At 35.0% G+C, this 14,951-nt stretch overlaps 1 protein-coding gene across 11 annotated transcripts in view; it reads left to right on the top strand.

Annotated features, from left to right (window-relative positions):
• Positions 1-14,951, top strand: part of LOC132757366 (nuclear hormone receptor HR96-like) — a 224,083-nt gene that overhangs the window by 80,072 nt on the left and 129,060 nt on the right. For 2 of the 11 annotated variants that reach the window (XM_060748630.1, XM_060748623.1), the window contains exon 1: positions 7,244-7,265. The exons of 7 other annotated variants lie outside the window; for them this stretch is intronic. In XM_060748630.1, coding sequence (XP_060604613.1) covers positions 7,259-7,265 — 7 coding nt within the window. In that variant the 5' untranslated portion in view covers positions 7,244-7,258. Of the gene's footprint in view, positions 1-7,243; positions 7,266-12,689; positions 12,858-14,951 lie in introns of those variants that run through there. 2 more of the 11 variants (XM_060748622.1, XM_060748629.1) reach the window with 2 other exon arrangements.

Raw genomic sequence — 14,951 nt, 5'->3', positions numbered from 1 at the left:
TGAAGCAATACAATCACAGGGTTCCTGAAAATGGGAAAAGTCTGTGAATTTGAACTATTTGTCTCAATACAGCAAATAGTTTGGGACTATATATTTCAATTTGTGTTAAATAAATGACATCATTTGATTATACTGGTGACATAAATTTTTAATGCCCAATGGGCAACTCGGGTATCTTTTTTTCCTCCTTGAATGTTTTGTTATTGTAATATATGTACAATTGTCATAATAATAAACAATATCTTATCTTATCTGGCCCTTATGAATTTTAAGGGAGGTTAAGCTGGATCACACTGGGGTGGGGGGGGGGATGGAATGGAAATTACACATCAGTTAGTCTTTCTCTAAGAAAGATGTTCTGAAAGTCTGACATTATGAACCACGTGCTTTTAAGTTGATTTGCTGGCGACCTTCCAGCTTTAATGATGGAGGAAGACCTCGGGTGCCTTCCGTGCATTATTTCAGGCACGAATAGGCACCTGAGTAGACCCACCGATGTTCCGTAAGATAGCTGGATAACTTCCTCACATGAAAGAATCCAAAATCCCTGTCTGGATTTGAACCCACAGCGGTGAGGGGCAAGTGGTTTGAAGTCAACGACTTTAACCACTCGGCCACGGATGCCCCTCTTTAAGTTGAATGATGTAATTAAATTGTCTTTCTAAACATGGACTTGTACATATTTGAAGGGGAATTTTGATATATGAACATCAAATGTTTTTGTGTAAAAAGTCTTTAAAAAAGTCAAAAAGGTCCTGGAAAAGTCCTTAAATTTTCAAGATGTGTAAATAGGTTTTTAAAAAAGTACGAAAAGACTTAAATTTTCTAGATGTGTAAATGGGTCTTAAAAATTATGAAAAGATCCTGGAAAAGTCCTTGAAATTTCAAGATGTTGAAGAGTCTGAAGTGATCTTTAACATTGTCAAGGTCATATGGGGTTATCACTCACTTAAATGTCACTTTTTGACCTAATAACAGGGTTTGGTGTGACTTAAATCCAATATAAAAGAATAAATTTAAAAAAAAAGTAAATAGATAAAATGACATGCAGCTCTTAGTGTACACTTGGCAAGAAATATAGAAACATTGAATGTGCAACCTTTTAAAGCCATTGACCGTTATAAGACTCATTGAAAGTAATTTGAACTTGGCTTCTAAAACGGTGTCACGAAGTTCCAATGTTTCGATATCCTCATCACTTTTTGTTAAGAAGATCTAGATTTTCTTCTTAGAATATTAAAATAAATGTGTGTCTCTTTTTCAAATGAAACGTTCTTTCAATGTTCACTTTTAGACTTGATTTAAGACCTTTAAATTCCAGAGATTCACAACATATTTATAGTGAGTTGCTTTAAGAATTAAACATGATTTAAATGTACTTTCCCTGGGATCCAGAGACATATTAAGATGTGTGGCTATGGGGGGGGGGGGTAATGTTTATTCTAAGAGCATAGTTCATATATTGAAGGTAGACATAAGTATGATAAGTCTCTCAGTAATTCATATGACTCTTTCCCTGGGATCCATAGACATGAGAAGTGCGAGTGGGAGTGGGGGGGGGGGGGTAGTGGGGGAGATGTAACTTTATTCCAAGTGCATAGTTCATGCATTAAAGGTAGACATTGGTATGATAAGTTTCTCGGTAATTCATGACCCGAAGATTTAGTGTCAGAACTGACATTTACATGTCTGCTGTATTTATAGGGTAGATTTACTCCACAAGAATGATAATTGTAGACAATTTACAATAAACTGCTCCTATATGTACTTTTACTCATTATGAAAGTTGGGGTTTTGCCAGACTCCTTGGGATTATCTAGTTTTGCTGACTGCATGGAATGGCAGACCTATATCAAACTGACATAGAAACTAAGAATTGAAAGGACAGGATTCCGTTATATACTCTGATCTATTGTATTTTTTTTTGCATATCTGATTCAATTGTCTAGAGTTTGCACAGGTGGTGAAAATACTCATTTTTAACTCCCTATGTGTAAGATGAGTCATAATTGCTTTAAATGATGTCATTCCTCTGCCTGTATGAACAAGTTGCATGGTAAGGAAGATGAGGAATAAAGTTGTAAATTTATTGTTACACTTCAGTTAGAAAATAGTGCTATATTGTTCGAGTTATTTTCAATGAAATTAGGGGCCACTTGGGTCAAGGTCACTGGTGCTAAATATAGATTTTTACAACTTGTATGGCCTTTATTTTTTTACTGATATATTTCATATTTAGAAGGTAAAGATTATAACTTTGTAGTTCTCTAACTTTAGGTTGAGTAAAGGGTCACTGGGTCAAGGTCATTCATGCTAAAAATAGATTTTAACACTTGCTTATACAGCATATACAGAGGGATGTTACTTGAAATGCACTAAAAAATGTGCAGGTTTAATATTAGCATCCATCCTCTTGAATTTGAGTTTTGTTATATTTTCTTTTGAATTAGAATTAATCATTTATGTAATACGCCAAAAAATCCCCAAAAATATAGAATCCATAAGGCTGGTATTGATATTATAGCAGAGACTGGTTACCGCTTTAGACAGTTACCCTTAAGCAAGAAATTCTAGTCAAGAGAGTATGAGCAGCCACAGTAACATACTGTCATTAGTCCTTTATAACAGTCATGCAGATTATTAAATTCAAGGCCTATGGTTTGAAGGCTGTAAAAGCTTTTGTCCCACAATAAAGTGAAAACAATTTTGCAGGAAAGGTAATATTACTTTAATTTTCTTTGCTTGAAGCATAATGCATTGTCTTATTTTTATTGTGTTTAGTTGTCTTTGGAATTAATTGGAATCATTCCATTTTACTTTTAAAGCAGCAGGCCTTCATTTTTATCAAGGTTTGAAATTATTGTAATGTGTGAAAATGTTGTGAAATCGTAACCATAGTGTCACAACAAGTTAACTGCTTATATAATTTAATAGGAGTTAACACTTTTAGTTAGGGCCGGTAAGACTTCATACTCTGAGTTCCCAGAAAGGTAACACCTATTGTAGAAATGTTTCATTTATAAAATATATTTGCTCATCACTTTAAGATAATTGAAAGGTGAGATGCAGATAATTATTATGAAACAATATGATCGTCTATAAAACCTGGTATTATAAACAATTGTTCAAATTGATTGACAGCCCATCAATAATCATTCTGCTTGGTGGCCTTGCATAAAAAGTGATAAACACAATCTGTTAAAACAAAACATATCAAACATGACAAAAATTTATCCTTTAAAACATTTAAAGCACTGATTTATGAGCATAATTTGATGAATTATTATCTCGTTGAATGATTAAATATACAATCTGCTTCCTCAGTGTCATTTGAGCAGTCAAATTTTGAAAACAGGTGTAAAATATGGCTTGTTAAGGTAAGGAAACATAAATTACAGATGAAACTAAAACATATTACTTGCACTGTATGAACCTTTCGGAGAAATAAACAAAGTACTAATTTATGCTGATTTATGACTAGCTATTATATATTACTAATATAACCTGAATCTATAGGTATGTAGGCAAAGAATGTATGAATAACTCTAAACTGTGCCGTCTGGTTAGCTAAATAGGTAGAATGTTGGACTGTGAGACCTGGGTATGATTCCTGGACGGTGCAGGTCACTTTTGTTGTGATTGATAATGAAATCCTTTGTATGGGCAATTTGCCGTTTGAACCTCTGCACTGGTTCAGTTCCTTTAAAGAAGGTGAAGGCAACTTGTACTGGTAAACTGCTTGACAGCCTGCCTAGGAATGTAAGGTGGCTTAACTGAGCTTGGTAAATTAATTATGACTTACTGCTGTGATCCGGAGTGAAAACTACCAAACCACCACCACTGCATAACCCAAAACCTGCAGAATTAATTTAATGGAGTTGACCAGCTTCCATTTTTTGGGACTTACCCATTATCTGAACTTTGATAATTTCCAGGTAAAAATTTTAAGTTTGCTTTATGTTTGTAACCCCTGTCAGGTTAGCCCTGTTTCGGTGCCATATGATCTTAACTGTGTTAGTGCACTTTAAAACCAAACAAAAAACAAAACCAAAATAAAAAAATTAGTGAGTCAAACAATATAGTAGTAGAGTCCGGTCAAACTGCGCCAATGCACAAGCTATTTTCTGTTCTTGCAAGGTAACATTTAAAATATAAGAGTTTTTTCCTTGGTAGAAGATTATAATTTCTTGGTTGTAAACTTAACATTTGTACAGACGGTGGAATAGTTTGCTTATTTGTACATATAGATATAATAAGTTCTTTCCATTAAGGTGAAAATCTTGGTTCTATGCTCGGCCCAAAAGTAAATTGCACAAACTATAATATTATAAACTAAACACAAATTGTCAAATAGTACGTATTTAAATCTTTGAAGATTCTAGTAGCTCTAACATTCATAAAAATTGTGGCTTTTGATTCGTAAAAGGCCTAAGTCTAAGTTTTTGAAGGAACTTGTGTTGAAGATATGGAGCAGAACTTTGAATATTGATAATTATTCCTTTTACACCGTCTATTAAAGCTATTTATATGTCTGTGAATAACTATTACTGTGGCTGGAATGTAATAAGATATACTCTTGAATCGACAAATTTGGGTTTTTCCCCATCTAATCCTGGGGTACAAACAAACTTTTTCTGAATATACGGATAACAAGCGCAACATTTTGATCACTCTATTGTGAATGAATTCAGTGCAATGTGGAGCTATAACAACAGTTGTTTTTACCCGAGGATAAAGTGGGATAAAACCCATATTTACGGGAGTTTCGGATAATATCTGTTCACTTCATAACTATTCTATACAAGAACTTCATTTGGACATATTTGAATATGACCTTGACCTCAATTCACCTTTAAATTTAAGGTCAGACTTGCAAGAATGGAAATTCTGTTATATTACCAGTTTTATTTGCATCGCAGCCGCTGGGGCAATTTTAACATATTATGTTTTACTTTGTAACACTATATAAACAGAATGAATATCATCTGTAATTTACACAGCTTTTGTTGAGAATCTATATCTTTGCATAATAACATTTGTTTGAATAATATAATCCCAATCTCCTACTAATACACCATTCATTAAAAGAGCTATTTCGTAATTTTGTCGCTCTGCTGGAGGCCGAATGTTAATGGTAATCTATTCATTTGTTTTTCATTTTAGCTAAATTGAAAGGGGCGTGAAAGGTAATCAGTTGTGAGCCTAATTTAAAAGCCGAGATAATTTGTTTTTGCAGTTTTCCGCAGTAAATTTACAGGGTAAAAATGTAATTGCAACACTGATATACACAAATGTAAATATATAGGGAGTAATCGAAAATGTGTTAAATTTCTTATTAAAGGAGATTGTTTAAGTTCTTTAATGAAAGCAAAATCTATTTCAATGGCAATAAAGCTTTTGCTTTAATTAAATGATAATAGACTTTTCTATTTTTAGTGGGGACACAGTGACTTTGGTTATGTTTTTGTTTGTAAGTAGGTATCGCTAAAACTACTGTGAAGGAAATGCTGTGCAACCTTCACAAACTTGTTCTTGTGATTATCTAACATGATGGGAACAGGTCCCATAACTCCTCCATTCTTATTTTCAGGCACTGAGAATAGTCTAGTGCCCGGTCTTTAGGACAGCTCTAGGTTTGTACAGAATTTTTTCAGTTCGATTGTGCTATGTGCTTATACTGGCACACTTGAATCCGTTCCTGGACCAACCAGTACTGAGCAATGTTTGTAAACAACGGCTCCCCCACCCACGGGGATAGCGACCCTTAGATTACATGTCCGACGTGTTAACCACCTGGCCAGCATTACTAAGGACAGCTCTTGTTAATGAATGTGTCTATATAATTTATATGGTAAACTCGCTGGTAAAAGACGTACCTGCTAATTTCTATAATGGACTTGCCCTGCACTGAATTTGGAACAATCCTATTAAAGTTTAGGGAATTTCAATGTCAAAAAAATTCCAAAAATTGAGCTACCAACAATAAAGAGTCTGCATGGTTTGCATGCAGTGAGACTTCATGGCAGTGCACGCTTGCCAGTTCTATACTGGTGGCAAGGGTTCAGCAGGTTGAAGGTTTAAACCCTTTGAGTGACTGTGAGTAACCTGCTTTACAGCCAAACCAAAGAAAGTTGTCATTTGATTTGTGGATGAAAAGTTGTCATTTGATTTGAGTATGAAAGTTGTCATTTGATTTGTGTATGAAAGTTGTCATTTGATTTGTGGATGAAAAGTTGTCATTTGATTTGTGGATGAAAAGTTGTCAGTTGATTTTGAATAAAAAGTTGTCAGGTGTTAAAAACTTTTCATCCACAAACACCTGACAACTTTTCATCCACAATGTGGACAATGTGGACGATGAAAAGTTGTCTGGTGTTTGCGGATGAAAAGTTGTCTGGTGTTTGTGGATGAAAAGTTGTCAGGTGTTTGTGGATGAAAAGTTGTCAGGTGTTTGTGGATGAAAAGTTGTCTGGTGTTTGTGGATGAAAAGTTGTCTGGTGTTTGTGGATGAAAAGTTGTCTGGTGTTTGCGGATGAAAAGTTGTTAGTCGATTGCGGATGAAAAGTTTAGTACTGGTACAATAACCAGGAGACTATGTATAAATGAGTTTAGGTATCTGCACAGTGGTGTCTTCCTTTGTAACGTGACAAATTGGTTACAAGTGGAAACCTTAAGAGGTACTTTTTATACAAGTGTTTGTAAAGCCCCCGGGGTCAAAAACTGTAATGGAAGAAAACTATCCTAAATCTTTAGAAAATAAGTCTAGTAAGTTTAGTAAAATGTGTGTATGTGTTCCCTTTCCCGTATTATGTTGCATTCAAATTGCAGCTTTATTATATACTTTATTACTGAAGAATTTACATATAAAAAAGTAGGTGTAATATACACCAAACAGGATGTGCTATGGTTAACTTATGGGTACATATTACAGATGGAAAAAGAAAGATATATGATCCTTTAATATGTTTTGCAGATGTAAAACCTGAAACTTTGGACATAGACATAAAGATTGACTGTCTAAGATATTACCTCCCCCCCTCCTTTCTCTCTCAAACATATAATTTTCTGAACAAGAAGCAATAACATATTATATGTTATGTTTTTTACATGTGTGTAAAATATATTCTCACACTATGTATGCATGACAAGAAATAAATCATGTTTTCAAGGTCTTAGTATGAGTATCTCAGGTCTCTGATTGAATTAATTGTTCATACAGAATTATCTATGTTTGGTATGATATAGAGATTTGGATAAAATGTTTTGTAAGTAATAAATTTTATATGAAAGCAGTTGGTATAAGTTAGTGTAAAACTTTTCAAGATAAGTGTAGAAAGCTGCATTGGGGGTTAGTTTTAAATGGGAATAAATTAAAAATAAGAAATATAATAAATAAATTAAATTGGCCCGGTTTGTTTGGGGGGTTAAGTTTTAAATGTATGTATCAGGGATGGGGTAGTTTTAAATGGGTGTACGGAGGTTAGCTATAAATGAGTGTGTTGGTGGGGGGGTGGGGGGAGGGTAATTTTAAATGGGTGTATGGGGGTCATTTTAAATGGATATAAGAGGGTATAGGTTTTAATGGGGTGTATGGGGGGATAGTTTTAAATGGGTGTATAGGGGTTAATATATATATAACAAGTTTTCTTCTTTATTACGATGTATAATTATAAAATGTGTTTCTACTTTTCATTGTTTTCTTGTTATTGTGTTAAGTCTCAAAGGTAATTATAAGTTACTTACTCATTTTTAGCTCGACTATTCGATAAGAATAAGTAGAGCTATTGTAGTCACCCGAGCGTCGGCGTCGGTGTCGGCGTCGGTGTCGGCGTCTGTGTCGGCGTAACCACTTATGTTAAAGTTTTTGTAATAGTTCAAATATTTTCAAAGTCCATTGACATATGGCTTTGAAACTTTGCACACTTGTTCACCATCATACCCCAACCTGTAAACAGGAGGAGGTAATTGTATCAAGCATTTTTTATGCCACCGCAGCATCTGCGATGCGGTGGCATATAGCGATTCACCTGTGTGTGTGTGTGTTTGTTTGTGTGTGTGTGTGTGTGTGTGTGTGTGTGTGTTATATAGATTATATAGTGAACTTTAAAAAAATCTTCTTGTGAAAAACCAGTAGTCCAATTTCAACCAAACTTGGCAGGATTGATCCTTGGGTGAAGGGCTTCCAAAGTTGTTCAAAGAATTTCATTCCATGCAGAAATCTGGTTGCCATGGCAACCAAAAGGAATTATAAAGAACAAATTTAAAAATCTTCTTGTAAAGACCCAAAGGCCTAGAGCTTAGATATTTTGCATAAGGCATTGTCTGGTAGACCTCTACCAAGATTGTTCAAATTATAGCCCTGGGGTCAAAATCGGCCCCGCCCCGGGGTCATTGATTTTCACTATATGTACATATAGTAAAAACTTGAAATACCTTATTGTAAAGACCCAAATAGCCTAGAGCTTAGATATTTTGCATAAGGCATTGTCTGGTAGACCTCTACCAACATTGTTCAAATTATAGCCCTTGGGTCAAAATAGGCCCCGCCCCGGGTCATTGTTATATAGATTATATAGTGAACGTAAAAAATCTTCTTGTGAAAAACCAATAGTCCAATTTCAACCAAACTTGGCAGGATTGATCCTTGGGTGAAGGGCTTCCAAAGTTGTTCAAAGAATTTCATTCCATGCAGAAATCTGGTTGCCATGTCAACCAAAAGGAATTATAAGAATAAATTTAAAAAATCTTCTTGTAAAGACCCAAAAGGCCTAGAGCTTAGATATTTTGCATAAGGCATTGTCTGGTAGACCTCTACCAAGATTGTTCAAATTATAGCCCTGGGGTCAAAATCGGCCCTGCCCCGGGGTCATTGATTTTCACTATATGTACATATAGTAAAAACTTAAAAAACCTTATTGTAAAGACCCAAATAGCCTAGAGCTTAGATATTTTGCATAAGGCATTGCCTGGTAGACTTCTACCAAGATTGTTCAAATTATAGCCCTAAGGTCAAAATCGGCCCCGCCCCGGGGGTCATTGATTTTCACTATATGTACATATAGTAAAAACTTTAAATACCTACTTGTAAAGACCCAAAAGGCCTAGAGCATAAGGCATTGTGTTGTAGACCTCTACCCAGATTGTTCAAATTATAGCCCTGGGGTCAAAATCGGCCCTGCCCTGGGGGTCATTGGTTTTCGTTATATGTATATAGTAAAAACTTTAAAAAAATTTCTTCTAGCAATTGACAAATGCTAGAGGTTAGATATTTTGCATGAAACATTGTGTAGTGAACCTCTAGCAAGATTGTTCAAATTATAGCCCTGGGGTCAAAATTGCCCCCGCCCCGGGGGTCATTGATTTTCAATATATACATATAGTAAAAAATAAAAAAATCTTATTGTCTGTAGGTACAAGGTACAAGGCTTCAAAAACTTAAAATACCTTCTTGTAAATTCCCAAAAGGCCTAGAGCTTAGGTATTAATGCGGTGGCATAGCATTTTTCTCAAATGCAATCTTGTTTTTACTATCAAGCACTAAGAATAGTCGAGCGATGCTGTCCTACCGACAGCTCTTGTCCTTTTTCTTTTGTGAGTTGAATCTTACTACCCTGGGTGATTCACTATTCTGTAAGAAAGAATATCCTGACATAAAGTTGACTGAGTATTGAAGATAGATAAACTTAACAGGTCACCTGAGGTCAAGCTGAATTATGTCCTGCATCTGAAATAATGCACAGAGGGTCACCTGAGGTCAAGCTAAATTATGTCCTGCACCTGAAATAATGCACAGAGGGTCACCTGAGGTCAAGCTGAATTATGTCCTGCATCTAAAACAATGCACAGAGGGTCACCTGAGGTCAAGCTGAATTATGTCCTGCATCTGAAATAATGCACAGAGGGTCAGCTAAGGTCAAGCTGAATTATGTCCTGCACCTGAAATAATGCACAGAGGGTCACCTGAGGTCAAGCTGAATTATGTCCTGCATCAGAAATAATGCACAGAGGGTCAGCTAAGGTCAAGCTGAATTATGTCCTGCACCTGAAATAATGCACAGAGGGTCACCTGAGGTCAAGCTGAATTATGTCCTGCATCTGAAACAATGCACAGAGGGTCACCTGAGGTGAAGCTGAATTATGTCCTGCACCTGAATTAATGCACAGAGGGTCACCTGAGGTCAAGCTAAATTATGTCCTGCACCTGAAATAATGCACAGAGGGTCACCTGAGGTCAAGCTGAATTATGTCCTGCACAGAGGGTCACCTGAGGTCAAGCTGAATTATGTCCTGCATCTGAAAACAATGCACAGAGGGTCAGCTAAGGTCAAGCTGAATTATGTCCTGCACCTGAAATAATGCACAGAGGGTCACCTGAGGTCAAGCTGAATTATGTCCTGCACCTGAAATATTGCACAGAGGGTCAGCTAAAGTCAAGCTGAATTATGTCCCGCACCTGAAATAATGCACAGAGGGTCACCTGAGGTCAAGCTGAATTATGTCCTGCACAGAGGGTCACCTGAGGTCAAGCTGAATTATGTCCTGCACCTGAAATAATGCACAGAGGGTCAGCTAAGGTCAAGCTGAATTATGTCCTGCACCGGAAATAATGCACAGAGGGTCAGCTGAGGTCAAGCTGAATTATGTCCTGCATCTGAAACAATGCACAGAGGGTCACCTGAGGTCAAGCTGAATTATGTCCTGCACCTGAAATAATGCACAGAGGGTCACCTGAGGTCAAGCTGAATTATGTCCTGCACCTGAAATGATGCACGGGTCACCTCAGATCAAGCTGAATTACATCCTCATCTGAAATAATGGACAGAGGGTCACCTGAGGTGAAGCTGGAAAGTTGCCATTCGACCTCACAGATGTTGGTCACAGTGACTTTAATGGATGACATGACTTAACTTGGTATTGTTTGCTGTTAAATATGTAAACAAAATTTAATATAAGAACACCGTAAATGATCTTTGAGTTAAATCTTAAGTTTCAATTTCAAAGAAGAATACCAAATTGTTTTTTGTCCATTATCTAGATTTCTAAGTGTAAAGTTTAAGTGAATGCTTAACTTTAAAAAAACAAAACAAAAAAAACAAAAAAACAATACAACAACATCTATTTGTTTTTACAAAACAAACCACATTTCATTGTTTACATTAAAACTCTGTACAATGACTTTGATTAAAATGAAACTTGTTGCCAGACTGTTGTGCAGAAACCAGACAAAGGCAAGATTTATATGGATAGATAACATAATAGTGAAATAAAAGACAGCTTCCCTTAGATACTTAATAGAAACTTCAAAAGATTTTTAGATTAAAAGTTGTAAATGTCTAAGTTAAATTATCTGGCCAGTAATAATCAATAAGAATAGAAAATAAAATCCTCCAGTGAATTTCTTTGATATAAACAATAAGCTCTTATATCATAGTGAGAAAAAGGAAGTGATGGTATGCAGCGATTCATCTTGCTGGTTTGATTCTAAATTTGTCACACATTCTGTTTGATTGGCTAGAACAAAAGCTTAAACTATAACAATATTTTGAAATAACAATAGCTTAAACTAACAATAGTATAGACCAACAATGATACAAACCAATAGTAGTATAAACTGTGAGAATAGTAAAAACTAACAGTAGCATAAACCAATAAGAGCAGAAACCAACAATTGCATAAACCAATAAGAGCAGAAACCAACAGGAGCAGAAACCAATAAGAGCAGAAACCAACAATTGCATAAACTGACAATTGCATAAACCAACAAGAGCAGAAACAAGAAACCAACAGGTGCATAAACCAATTAGAGCAGAAACCAACAATAGCATTAATTAATAATAGCATACACCAACAATAGCATAAACCAATAATAGCATAAACCAACAATTGCTTTAACTAACTAGAGCAGAAACCAACAATTTCATAAACCAATAAGAGCAGAAATCAATAGGAGCAGAAACCAACAAGAGCAGAAACCAACAAGAGCATAAACCAATAAGAGCAGAAACCAACAAGAGCAGAAACTAACAGTTGCATATATAAAACCAACAATAGCATGTAGTATCTATAGTATTATATAAAATAACTACATATTTATTTTATGCTGATGATATTGTAAAAATTAGAAACCGTCTAAAATTAAACCAGCAATAGCAAGAAAGAACAGTTCTATAATAGCTGAAACCAATAGCCTAAAAAACCAACAATAGTATAAATTAACAATAGCAAAGTTTAACAATTGAATAAGCCACTAATAGTTTAAAAATAGCAATTATGGAATCATCTACAATTACTAACGCCTACCTTTTAACATAAATTTCCTTATCTTACATGTTTATGTTAGCTAGATATAGATATTAGGTAGGTTTTTGGTCTATATAGACTGATAAACAAGGCCAGTCTAAAAATTGATAAACATTTCCATCACTTGTAAATAATGTGCGCTTCAACCTTGACCTCATTTCTCATGCCCTTTTAAATGCTTCTAACTAATTTGATGAAATGTCCCGGGACTGAGTTTTTAAATACTGTATATCTCTGTTTGAGAAAATGCTATGCTGTCTGCCATAGACTGGTTTTTCAACGTAATAGAAAGTTGTCTGATAACATAGAAATTGTCAGCTCAAGATAATGTGCATGTCCCCATTTGATAACGGCCAAAAACTAGGTCATGTTTAGTCTCAGGTGATCTAATGTAATACTAGCGTGAAACTGATAGTGCCTTTTAAAAGCAATACATAAAATTCTGAATTGTTCTGACAGATCATATCTGTTGTCTTTTAATTTACTTAATTGAATGTGAGACCACGGGTCTTGGATATTAACATTCATGGACCTTGATTTTGCAGATGTTTTCATGGGTATGTCATTTGTGTTATATAAATAACTTAGCCTGATAAGGGAGACAATCCTATATATTTTGTTTTCTTCTATCAGAAATAAAAATAAGGGGAGATCACTGTGGCTGTAATATGTTTAATGATGGGGAAAAAGATAGATGACAGTCATTATTGATATGAATATTTGATAAGTTGATTGTGGGAGATAGTCAGTTGAGATGGTGTTAATCCGATTAGGCAGGGATCAGTGGACTGTTGGCTTTAATTATATATTAATGCCCTATACCATGTCACTTATTACTGTGTATGTTTCATGTTTATTTTTAGATTAACAGAGAGATAAAAAAAAAATAGTTACTGTTTCACAATCAATATGAAACTCTTAGTGTTTCATTGTTGCAAAATAGACCAATATGTAGACATTGTGCAGAAAAATTGGGTTTGGGTGACAATTTTGAAAATATTGCATTTTAAAGGGACTTCACTGAGGTTTTTTGACATGACAGAAGTGGAAATAATTTCGAGATAAATGTTCCATTTGATGCAGCTATAGACCATTAACTTGTGTGCAAAGTTGCTTTATCTGCTTCTCCAGAATAATTATTCCAATTGAGAGAAAATGACCCAAAACTGAAAGCAATGCAACCCTTTTCACAGAAATCGGGCAATGAATAGTACAAAAATGCAATTTTCAATTTTAAAAATTATATATTTGTCTATTTCTTAATAATTTTTTTGCATGTCTTTCTATTTTTATTGCCCCAGCTAATCTATGTAAGAAATTCAAATTTTTATGTGTTTTAGGCTTTAGGACACCAGTGGAGTTCCTTTAACACTTATGTTATGTTATGACACTATGCTTGCAACCCATTGACAGAATGAGATGATTTTTTTATGACTTCACTGAGAACAAGCTGAAAATAATATGGAATTTTACTTAGGTTGCACAAAATTTGATTTCTGTAACTTAATGGTGTGCAGCTCAAATTGTGATGTCAGTGGCTAATTATAGAAAGGAAAACCTATAAATGTCTGGTAATGCACTGATCATGATACAAGGATGGAGGGATTTTAGTGACTAATTCGATAGAAATTTTCACCATTATGTTACACACTTAAACTAAGGTTACACCTAGGGGTCAGAGGACAAAAATGTTCACAGGCCATGTCCACGCAATGTGAAAAAAATCAGGACACTGTAGTGTTAAAATTGTTACAGGCCTATTTTTTGACAGTGGCACTTGTTATGAGACATCTCAGCAATTGTCAATAATGAGTGTAAAGTTTCTTGCTCAAGGAAACAATGACCTGCTGCCCTCGCTGCGCGGCGTTTTGAACCCAGTGGCAGCTTTATTTAAGCCGAAAACATTTTTTACACAGAAGGTTCCATAAGAATGTTGCTTGTTTCACATTGGGTCTAAGTTCAAGGTCCAACAGTGCTGTTAGCAGAAATGGCCAACAAAGTGCGCTTGTTGTTTGTTTTGAAAGTCACTAATATGGGCCAAGTTCAAGGTCAATGAATAAAACAAAAACATTGATTAATGTCTCTCTTTCATGGTCCTCTTACATTTGTAGAAGTGCCAATGTGGCCTCAAGGAGCTTTCATCAAAATATCACAAATTTTAATTTTATGCTTTTCGAAAACTTCCAAATTCATTTTGTATAGAATTGTCTCCATAGACTTATAATAGTTGTTCAGTGATGCACCAGAACACTTCCAAGTTTTGATATACTCTAATTAATTTATATTAGCAAGTGCTTAATAGACATTTGCAGACAAGTTTATAGTGATGAACAAAATTAACAGCATTGATTCATATCTATAATTAATTAAAATTTAATTAGCGAAGCTAGATAAATGGGATATGGAACTCCCCTCAAGGTTTAACAGTAATAAGATTTTTTCCCTATTATAAACACATTTACACCTGTCCTGAAGGACCACTTTTAACTAAAGACCACCCATGGAATAACTGCTATTATAGACAGCCATGTTATATAATTATCTAATGCCTCTGAATATGTAGATTTTTGCATTTGTCCATAGACAAACTGTATTGTTTCCATTAATAGATTAATATATAAAGAATTGTCACTTTTTCTTACAGCTGTTTT

This window comes from Ruditapes philippinarum, unplaced genomic scaffold (assembly GCF_026571515.1).
Source record: "Ruditapes philippinarum isolate M1 unplaced genomic scaffold, ASM2657151v2 ctg617_1_1_1_1, whole genome shotgun sequence".
Classification (NCBI taxonomy): domain Eukaryota; kingdom Metazoa; phylum Mollusca; class Bivalvia; order Venerida; family Veneridae; genus Ruditapes; species Ruditapes philippinarum.
This window is presented reverse-complemented; position numbering and strand designations above follow the sequence as displayed.